Raw genomic sequence first — 10,726 nt, 5'->3', positions numbered from 1 at the left:
CTGCTCAGCACCAGGACCACGGGGCTGTAGGCAATCCTTGTAACCTGAACTCCAGTTTCTCCCAGGCTCCAGGGTGAAATTCTGCCTCAGTAGAATTTCAGGCACTTGGCTCTGCTGCAGAAGGGGGAGGGAGCCTGGATCTGAGCCTGGATCCGAGCCTGGATCTACCCTGTCCACAGTTGGGATGATTTCCTAGCAGGCACCTGGCCTTGGCACCTCCCACCCTCTCAGGCAGGCTCAATCCCAGCCAGCTATTGCAGGGCTGAGCACTGGGTCTGCTGTGAAGGTGTTTCCTCCACTACATGTGTTTTTAGTGCTGCTGGGTTTGCCTGCTGAGCCCCAGGGAAGGGAAGGGTCCTGCTCAAGAGGAGCAAAAGCATTAACACAGGGCTAATGCTCCTTGTCACCTGTTGAATCCGGGTATCAGCAGAAGACACGCAGGGTGATGGTGTATGGGGCTCAGCCCTGGGCAAGGCTCAGCTGGAGCTCAGTGCTGAGATGCGCGCTGTGGATACGCCGCCTGACCCGGTCCCTCTGGCACACACGGTGCACACAGGCAGGTCTCCACGGGTAAAACAGGTCTTTCTGGCACCTGAAAGTGGTTTAACACGTGCGGGCCTGTAACAAAAGGGAGAACATGTTGGAACAGGTATTTCTCCTGAGGGCTACCTCTTAAAGAGCTGCCCAGGACCCACTGTCTGGGGCGACAAAGGGGACCCAGTCACCCTGCAGGGGATATGGGCGGATGAGAGGTCTAACTCAAGAGGATTTCTTTCTGCTGATGGAGGAAACGCAGCCTAATCCGAGTCCTGCTGGATAACCTTGGGCAGTTGCTTTGCTTCTCCAGGCCTCATGGCTCCTTCCTGTAAAACGGGGCTGGTATTCCCCTCCGGAGCGAAATGCCCAGGCACTGGCACTGTGCTAGCTGTGCCTTCCTGCACAGTGCATTAAACTACTTCTGAATTGACATATTCCACATTTTTTCTGGCCCCTTTAAGAGCTATCCACCCCCAGTTACCCTTCACCAGCCCCTCACTAAGGGAGCCAGAGGTGCTGTCAGACACAGGGTTATTTTGGAGGTTAAAAACTGCACGGGTTTGGTCTGTGGCTTCCTTAGTGACAGTGACGATAACTTGAGAACGTCTCTCTTCCCTGCATGTGCATCTGCACTTGGACACGCTGAACTTGCGCAGGGCTTCTTGTGCAGAAAAGGCCTTTAGCTGTTGTTGGGAGCAATTTTACAAAGCCTCTCATTTGCATGCACCCGCAGATGTTCCTGTTGTGAGAGGCTCTGCTTTCTGCTGGTTTTGTTCCACTTCCCCTACACACAGAGGTTTCTTTATGAGATTCCCATGTGCACACTGAGATAACAAGGGATCCCTGACCAGTTACTTCACTGCAACACCTTCCCCACAGAACTAACCAGGGACAGGGGCAGCCTGTGCTGGACACCAATGAGGCATCCCCGGAGCACCAAACCGAGCTGTGCCGCTGTGATCTGAACTGAGCCGGGCTGAACCGACCCGAATGGGGCTGACCTGAGCTGTGCCCAGCCGAACCATGCCAAGCCGATCTGAACGGGGCCCAGCTGAGCCAAACCGAGCCCATTCCATCCGAACCGAGCCACGCTGATGGGGACGGAACCCAGCCCGGCCGTGCCGGATGAAGCCCGGAGGACCCCGCCGTTCCGAGCCCAGCTGGGCGGTCCCTGTGGAGCGGGGCGGTCCCGGTGGAACGGGGCGGTCCCGGAGGAGCGGGCCCCGCCGCCGGTGCAGCGGGCAGCGCAGCGCAGCATGTTGCGGGCAGCGGTGTGTGTGTCCCGGCTCTGCCGCGGCCCGGCCGCGCTCCGTGCGCCCTTCTCGGCCGCCGCCGCCGCTTCCCCCATCCCGGCGCCCAACCCGCGCCCCGACATCGCCTGTAACAAGGTAGGGCCGCGCCGGGGGCTTCCCCAGGGGCGAGCTGGGCCCGGAGCCGCGGCCCGAGGGGATGCGCGGTCGGGGTCCGGGCTGGGGACACCCCGGTTCACGGTGCGGCGGGCGGGCGGTTGGGCCCAAACCCGGGAATTCCGGGAAATCCTTTTGGGAAGCGCAAGCCTGGGCGCGGCAGCGGGTGTGGGGCGCGGGGGGTGCGTCCCGTCAGCGCAAATCGCTACCACCGGTTCTCTGCGGAGAAAACTACACGAGGGGACATGGGAAGGTGCGCGGCTCGGTGCTGGGGGCAGAGCCGGGCCCGTGCGGGGTGAACGCTCCGTTCCCCACCGGCCCCGCTGCTCCCTTCGCTCCCAGCGGCCATGACCGGGCTGTTGGCTCTTGGCCCAGCGCTCGGGAAGTTCTCGGTGAGCACCACGGTGCTGACACTGTCAGCATGGACCTGGAGGAGCAGATCTGCCCCGGAGCCTCCCGCTGTCCCTGCGCAGCTCCAGCCGGGCATCCCGGGCTTGCAGGGACCTACTGAGACGGGAGCTGCTTCCCGTTGAAGTGCTGTTTGCTGAGAGGTGAATTCTTGTTATGAAGTTGAGGGTGTGTCTTTTGTTGTGTAGTTTTAGGCTAAAATATCTCCTTCATATTGGTGCAGATCTGGAGCCCGCACAAGTTCAGTCTCTTAATTAAACAGCCTGGTAAGGTGCTGTCAGATGCTCTCAGTGGTTTCCCCCGGGTCTGGTGCTGAGGCTTTGCTTGTTTTGTTGCAGATTTTCATCAATAACGAGTGGCATGATGCAGTCAGTAAGAAAACCTTCCCTTCGATCAACCCAGCAACCGGAGAAGTCATCTGCCAGGTTGCAGAGGGCGATAAGGTAAGGTTCTCTTGGTGGGATCTGTTTGTTTTCAGTGTGAGCAGGTACACGGGGATTGCAGGGGAAGACACCAACACAGCTCTGCAGCGTCTGACCTCTACAAACACCATGTCAAGAGCTGCTTGTGCTCTTCCTCAACTGTTGCTTTCAGCAGAAACCCTCTGGCTTTGCTTCTCACCATTGCCATGCTGGGACTGGGAAGGATGGAGAGGAATAGATGAGTTGGGAGGTCTGGGCACAGTCACGGTTGGAGGTTGTGGGGCAGGCAGGGATGAAGGCAGACGCTCTGTGGTCCTGTGGGTGCTGTGCTGGCAGCATGACCCAGAGTCATGGTAGCAGAGGAGACAGAAGGTCAAGAGTCCCCTGCACAGCCCCTTCCTGCTGTACACATGGAGAGGGAGACTGTCCCCAGCCCTAGGAAACCAGAAAAAGAGGTGGTGGGGAATAGAGTCATGTAATCATTCCTTATGGAAGGCCCTCCCAGGAGGCTGTGGCAGAGCTGAGCTGGTGTTTCCCAGCAATTCTGGGTTCTTTCTATAGTCTGGAAGCTTGTTTGTGTTCCCCATGGGAGGGGTTAGGGAGGGAAACTTTGTTATTTGCTTGTCCCTGGTAGACTGGCTTGTCCTGGCAAGACCATTGCAGCAAGCCAGGACAGAGAACCAACGAGGAACCAGTTAATGCCCTGACAGGACAAAATGATGGATTAGAGGTGTCTAATCAAGGACAAAACTCCTTTAGACACTACTGGTGCAATCAAAACCTGAGCGAGTGTGAGAAGCACACTTGTGGAGCTTTGCCTTGTTCTGGGATGCCAATATTAACCCAGCAGATGACATGGGGGAGATAACTTGGTGGGATTTGCACTGTGCTTAGCTGAAATAACAGCGACTGTTCAGGTTGATGCTTATGGGGTGAGTGGCCCAGGGGATGCAGGTGTCTTGCGGTGGGGCAAGTCAAGGCTGCAAGTTCTTGCCCCAACAAGGCCTGTGTGAGCGGCCACATGTGCCAGGGGCTGTTTTCTTCTGGAGACCAGGGAGAGCTTCAGTGGTGTTTTGAAAGAGTGAGTGGGGGCTGGCTGTGCCTTTCTCACCCTCTTGCCTTCCCTCCCCTGCAGGCAGATGTGGACAAGGCCGTTAAGGCAGCCAAGGCAGCTTTCCAGCTGGGCTCGCCCTGGAGGAGGATGGATGCTTCTCACCGGGGGAAGCTGCTGAACCGTCTCGCTGACCTGATCGAGAGGGACCGGGCGTACCTGGCGGTGCGTGTTGTGCTTGGGCTGCGCTCTCTGCTGTGATCAGGGAGGGAGAGGGGCAGAGAGGGCTGGTTTGTGCCATAGGGTGCGATGGGGAGAAATGGGAAGTAGTTTTGGGAAGCTGAAAGGAAAAAAAGCAACGCACAGAACAGATCCAAACTGCAAACTGAGAGTTGAATCTAAATCTATGTGTGTGACGGTCCCCACCTTCTGGTAACCTCATTGTGTTTTGTAGGCGCTGGAAACTCTGGATAATGGCAAGCCGTACTCCATCTCCTACCTGGTGGATTTGGACATGGTAGTCAAATGTCTCAGGTAGGTGTGGAGCCTGCAGTGATAGCACAGTGACTCCTCATGCGCCACGCTTGTGCTTAGCTGGCCTGAGGAAGCCAAACCTCTACATGTGCAGGGACCAGATGCCTCCAATTCCAGTGCTGTGGGTGACAGGGCTCATCTGACCTGCTGGTCCCATGTGGCCCATAGCAGATCAGACACCCATTTTCCTCTATTTTTACTTTTTGCTAAGAATGAGGCTGTAATTCTGACTTCCCAAAGGATTTTTGTTGCATGTACGTCCCTTGCTACATACAGGACTTGTGCTATTGGAGGTGATCTATGTTACAGCACAGGGATGGCAGGATTTATGTTATGCAAAGGCAGGAGAGAGGAATGTTTCTATTTACTGTCCACTCTTAAAATCCTGTTTGGGAAATACTTGTGTTGGTAACTGTTTTACCAAGTGACTGAAGAAGGGAGAAAACAAATAGCTGGAGGAAGTCTCTCTTCTTTTCTGTTGATGGGAGAGTTGTTATTCTAAATTCACTGACCAAAATGTTACTGTTGGTAGATACTTTGCAGGCTGGTCAGATAAATTCCACGGCAAAACCATCCCCTTAGATGGAGACTTCTTCTGTTACACAAGACACGAGCCAGTGGGAGTTTGTGGACAGATAATCCCGGTGAGTAAAATGTATCATTACTTCCTGCAGCATTCCAAGAATTCGATGTTATCATGATGAGTTGTCTTAAAAGCCGTGAAGTTACTATTTGTTGCTCAGCACTGCGTCCTTCCAGTGGTAAAGTTATGCTTGCACCAGCTGGGAGGGCTGTTATGTTGCTCTGGCGGTGGAGAACTATCTATTGATTTCATGGGCTCTGAGTAAGACTTACTTTGTATCTGCTGATTTAAAGAATTTAAACCCCTTTAGAGGAGTTATCTGGCTCAGAACCACAATTAAAACTATTAATTTAAACTAGTGTTTAAAATGCTGTGTGATGAGGAAATAGCTGCAAAATTCAGCTTTATGTACGTGATCTTATTTCGGTAACTAGTAGTAAGCATAGGGAGGTGGTTGGCCAACAACAAAGCCATCGTTACACAGTGCCGTGTGGATAGTGTTATCTCTTTCTAGGAGTAGCCTCATTCTGATTGCTGGGTGCTGTATTCGCATGGTTTTCGTGTTTGCATTGAGCAAGAGCTGAAGGTGAACGCCTCGCCGGTGTATGTGCTGCCACTGCAAACAGGCTTGCTTTCAGAATGCCTCACAAGAGGGTTTGATGGCTACACTGACAGTAAAGATGAATTTACATGGGTTTTGCAGTGGTGCTGAGACTTCACACCTCAGAGTGGAGTTTCCTTGGACAAGCAGAAGGCAGTGCTTGACAAGGAGCCAGGCACTGGAGAGCAGCAAGGGGAAGGATCAAAGGCTGCTTCCATAGGCTCTGCACTGGTTTGGATGGAGCTCGCTGGTTCCTCACTGATTAGTTGGGAACCCTCAAGCTCAGACCAGCAAATACCTCCTTGTTTTCCAGTGGAACTTCCCGCTGTTGATGCAAGCATGGAAACTTGGGCCTGCCCTGGCCACTGGGAACGTGGTGGTGATGAAGGTGGCGGAGCAAACCCCCCTGAGTGCTCTCTACGTGGCCAGTCTGATCAAAGAGGTGAGCGAAAGGCTGGGCTTCCATCGCCGCTGTGGTACAGCCACACTGGTGAGCTGCAGAGCGTGTGTGGCACGAACACAGAGGGGCTGTTTGGTCTGAAGAAAGAGTGGATTTTTTGGGGTATTGTAGCGGTAGGTAGTTAAGTGAGGCAGCAAAGGCTCTGTTCTTTGTGGAGGCCTGTTGAAGTGTTACTGCCGGGGAGGGAAGGGGAAATCCTTGGTTTGTAAAGGACTGACGCTGCTCTCCCCTGCTGTGAACCGGCAGGCTGGATTCCCACCAGGCGTGGTGAACATCATCCCTGGCTACGGGCCCACGGCAGGGGCTGCCATCTCCACCCACATGGATATAGATAAAGTGGCCTTCACCGGCTCCACGGAGGTAAGGGAGCTCCTTAACCTGCAAGCCCTTGAGATACAGAGAGTGCCTTATTGCTGCAATACCTTTTCTGTCTGAAACACGGGAGGTGCTTTGCCTTCTGCACTTCTTTTTAGAAAATAGAGCTGACTTCAGGGTGTAACATTTATTTTTACTTTACATAAGACTCTTCTTAGGTGCCACCTTTAGAATACTTCCTTGTGCTTCCCTTGAGCTGCTTCAGAAGAGGTGAAACTCTGTGCAGGCTTCAGGTGTCCCCTGAGGGCCCTGACACCGAAGGGATTATTGTTAAAGTGCTGGCTGAGACCTGAAACCAGCCGCCCTGCCCGGTGTTGCTGGACGTAGGAGTTAATTCCTAATACCTGTTCTCCTCACCATGCAGGTTGGGCACCTGATCCAGAAGGCTGCCGCAGAGAGTAACCTAAAGAGGGTGACACTGGAGCTCGGAGGAAAGAGTCCAAACATAATCATGTCTGACGCAGACAGTAAGCACTTATTTAGTGTAGTACTTGGTCTGTCCCTTTTGCATTGGCTTTCTGCAAGCAGAGCTGGGGGGGAGAGGAAACCTCTCCTGTGGGTGCGAGTCTCCAGCTCTGACCACATCTGGATGTTCTCACGCAGTGAAGTGCCTCTTGCTGTAGCTGCTGTATTTGTGTATCAGCACTTCTTCACTCCCACTTCTTTCCCAGTGCTGTGAAGTTCAGTTATCAGCAAATGAGAATTGGTTCAGTATCTTCCTTCATTCTTAGTTCCATTTGGTTTCATTTCTTTCTCTTGGTGTGTACCACTCTTTTCTACTCTGACTCATGTCTTGCATACAGACTCATTTTTGGTCTTGATGAGCCAACACACGTACTTTTATAGGGCAGTAAGGGAGGAAATTCTAAACCAACTTGTCCTGAATACCTGATAATGTCAAACGAGAACTGTGTTCTGCCTCAGATTAGGTTGGTTTTCTCTAGTATGAGCTGCTTCAATAGACCCTCACGATAATGCAATCTGTAACTTCTGCCCTACCAAAGCATGGAAAACACCCGTCAACTGAAAGGACTTTGTGTCACTGATACTGCATGCTAATTGCTCAAAAGACTCTGCTTGGGTTTCTTTGCTGATTTGTTTTCTCCCCTCTCCCCAATCCTAGTGGACTGGGCTGTGGATCAAGCCCACTTCGCCCTCTTCTTCAACCAAGGGCAATGCTGCTGTGCCGGATCCCGGACGTATGTCCAGGAAGATATTTATCAGGAGTTTGTGGAGAGGAGTGTTGAGAAGGCCAAGAACAGGGTGGTTGGAAACCCCTTTGACTTTAAAACTGAACAGGGGCCTCAGGTAAGAGTAAGAAGTGTCCAGGACCGTCATCTCTTGAAATAGCCCCAATCTCGAATCATTGTGCCTCAGCAGATCGGAACGAAAGGTATCCACGAGTCTCTTGATTAATCTCCTTTGAACTGTGGCTGGTATCTCCTTGCTTGTGCAGGAGGGAGAGGTCAGTTAACCACTCTGGTGGTTCCAAACCCTCCACTTGATGCTGGCACTTAAAAATTACCATCTCCCGTTGAAGCTGGCTCAGCAGGCTGTTGAAATGAGGAATTGCTGGAGCACAGTCACATGCACAGCAGTTTGTAGTCAAATCTTTTACTGCCAGGAAAGGTGAAGCTGATCTGTCTGTCCTTGTGGCCCTTAGGTAGATGAAGAGCAGTTTAAGAAGATCCTCGGGTACATTAATACTGGGAAGCGGGAAGGAGCCAAACTGCTGTGTGGTGGCAACCCCGCTGCAGACAGAGGCTATTTCATCCAGCCAACTGTCTTTGGTGATGTGCAGGACAACATGACGATTGCCAGAGAGGAGGTGAGACCCGCAGCACCTTTCTGTCTGTCAGCTTCTCTCTTCTTGCTCATTTTGCCCCCTCTGATGTGAAACCCCACGGGTCTGCAAGCACTAGGCAGTCATGAACCACAGAACAAGATGCTGCTTAGAAAGCGACCGCATTAAATTCCCTCCAGGTTACATGTTGGGCTCTTTGTAATATGGGACGTGACGCTTTGATGTCCATGACTCCCACATCCATACGTAACTCCAGCATCAACCACAGCCCGCCTCCACGCTCAATGCCCCCAGGTTTTCACATGCTCTCTTTGGATTTGGCAGATATTTGGGCCGGTCATGCAGATTCTGAAATTCAAAACCATTGAGGAAGTCATTGAGAGAGCAAATGACTCCAAGTACGGCCTAGCAGCAGCAGTCTTTACAAAGGATCTTGACAAAGCAAACTATGTGTCACACGGCCTGCGAGCTGGAACAGTTTGGTGAGCATCCACACTTCCTTCTCCCTGAGCTGCTGGAAGCTTTCCTGTGTGCTGCCATTTCTCTGTAAGCTTGTTCCTTAATAGCCTGTCTCTTCTTTGGGTACAGTACTTCACTGAATGTAATGTCAGGCCTTCAGCTGTTGGTAAAAATTGGGTATATGAAGGTTCCGTGCTCCTGCTGGGAATTAATGAATGGGATGGGGGGAGAAAGAAATCCAGTGCTGCAGCCGGGAACGAGAGCAATGGCTGCAGGGCTGTGAGGGCCAGCAGTGATGAGACCACAGAGCACATCTCTGTGGCCTTCTGCTGCAGTTGATGTTGCTTTGTGTTTTGAGGCCATGCAGCAGACTGCGCCAAAGTCACTACCTCCAACACCAGCTTACTGCTGCAGCAGGAGGTTTTGGAGAGTCACTATCTCACTATCTGTTTGGTTTTCAATGGTACTGAGTGAACAAGGAGGTGTTTCTGGTATCTGTGCTCTGAGGGAGGTGTGGGTGGCAACCTGGACGCTTGGTCTTGTGATAATGAGAGACGTGAATGGGTTTGATGTTGTTTCCTGGTTGATTGGGATAAAGTGTCAGTATTTATTAACTCTGTTGTCTGAGAGAATGGACAAACACGGAAATCCTGCCTGGAAATTCAGCCATCCCTCTGCTGTAAACACCCATTTACTGCAAAAGGCTCTTCCATTAAACAGGTCTGAAGCTATAGGTGCTTGGTTTCCATTGCAGGGTGAACTGCTATGATGTGTTTGGTGCCCAAGCCCCGTTTGGTGGCTACAAAGCTTCTGGTAACGGGCGAGAGCTGGGAGAATACGGCCTGGAGGCATACGTAGAGGTGAAAAACGTGAGTATCCCTGTATCCAAGGACTTCCCAACCCTCTGCCATAGCTCCAAATTGGTTTTGTGCCTGTTGGTATAGGCTGGTCTGAGCGTTGGTTGCAGTTTGTCCTTCTAATGGTTGAAACAAAATTGGAGCTGCACTTGTGAAGTAACCACAGACACAACTGCATGTAACTGCATTTAAACCAGAAAGCCCCGTCCCTGGCAGTGTTCAAGGCCAGGTTGGGCACAGGGGCTTGGAGCAACCTGCTCTAGTGGAAGGTGTCCCTGCCCGTGGCAGGGGGTTGGAACTGGGTGAGCTTTAAGGTCCCTTCAACCCAAACCATTCTATATTCTATAAGCTGAGGAAAACAAGGGTGTGTAACCTAATAGATTACCAGCTGGGCACCACTTGTTTAGCTGCTTCCACTGTAAAGAATGCAAGTGTGGACTTCTCCATGAGTTTATTTTGTGGGGAATGGGAAGAGCACGTGCCTGATGCATAGAAGCTTCTGCAGCCATGAACAGGCAGATGAACACTGGACACTCATCACCCAAGAGCAGGAATTTGGGCAATGACCAGTGCTTAATGCCACACTCTGAGTCAATACCACTATTCCCAGTGTTAGGCAATCTCACCACCACAGGCTGACAACTATAACTGTGATGAATATAACTGAACGCTGCCTCTCCAGGAAAATAAAACTTGTGTGTTTTCTCTTTCCAGGTGACAATCAAAATTCCACAGAAAAACTCCTAAAGGACAGCGTTTGGGAATGCCTGTGCTGCTTCACAGGCTGCAAAGCAAAGAAACCTCTTAACACACACACACAACTTAGGTGGAAATCTGTAACTCTGCGTTAAGAATTGTCTCTTTAGAAGGTGCCTGAAGGAGCTTTTGTTATAAACGCTACTTGGCTTTATCTTTTTAAAGTACCAAATACGGCCACTGGAGTACTAATGCATTACATGGGTGTACTCTTGGTGCATCAGTATCTGATGGAGATGGTTTTCTTTCCAAGAATCATATCAGTGCTTGTCTGCAGTAGGTTTTATAGTAATTCTTTATGGGCTTACACAGCTCTATCCATGTCCTGTGCACTAATGTACGTCCTGACCTGAGAGCTGTGTGACCGAGCAGAGCCTGAACCTGTGCTAAAAGGTTGTTCTCGCTGCTCTTGTTATATCTACTCACAATAAACACCTCTTAGCGAAGTTAACCTGACTTTTATCGGAGCGGTT

The 10,726-nt window shown here is 51.6% G+C and overlaps 1 protein-coding gene across 1 annotated transcript; it reads left to right on the top strand.

The window, feature by feature from the left end:
• Nucleotides 1-1,616: 1,616 nt before the first annotated feature.
• Nucleotides 1,617-10,704, top strand: ALDH2 (aldehyde dehydrogenase 2 family member). Its single transcript, XM_030502057.1, has 13 exons — nt 1,617-1,925; nt 2,690-2,794; nt 3,909-4,049; nt 4,279-4,358; nt 4,891-5,002; nt 5,856-5,984; nt 6,249-6,362; nt 6,742-6,844; nt 7,501-7,685; nt 8,041-8,205; nt 8,506-8,663; nt 9,395-9,509; nt 10,212-10,704. Exons 1-13 carry the CDS (start codon nt 1,632-1,634, stop codon nt 10,242-10,244), a joined length of 1,734 nt encoding a protein of 577 aa, XP_030357917.1. The 5' UTR covers nt 1,617-1,631; the 3' UTR covers nt 10,245-10,704.
• Nucleotides 10,705-10,726: the final 22 nt, after the last annotated feature.

This window comes from Strigops habroptila, chromosome 11, assembly GCF_004027225.2.
Source record: "Strigops habroptila isolate Jane chromosome 11, bStrHab1.2.pri, whole genome shotgun sequence".
Lineage (NCBI taxonomy): Eukaryota > Metazoa > Chordata > Aves > Psittaciformes > Psittacidae > Strigops > Strigops habroptila.
Note: the sequence above shows the minus strand (reverse complement) of the source record. Positions and strands in the feature narration are given on the sequence as shown.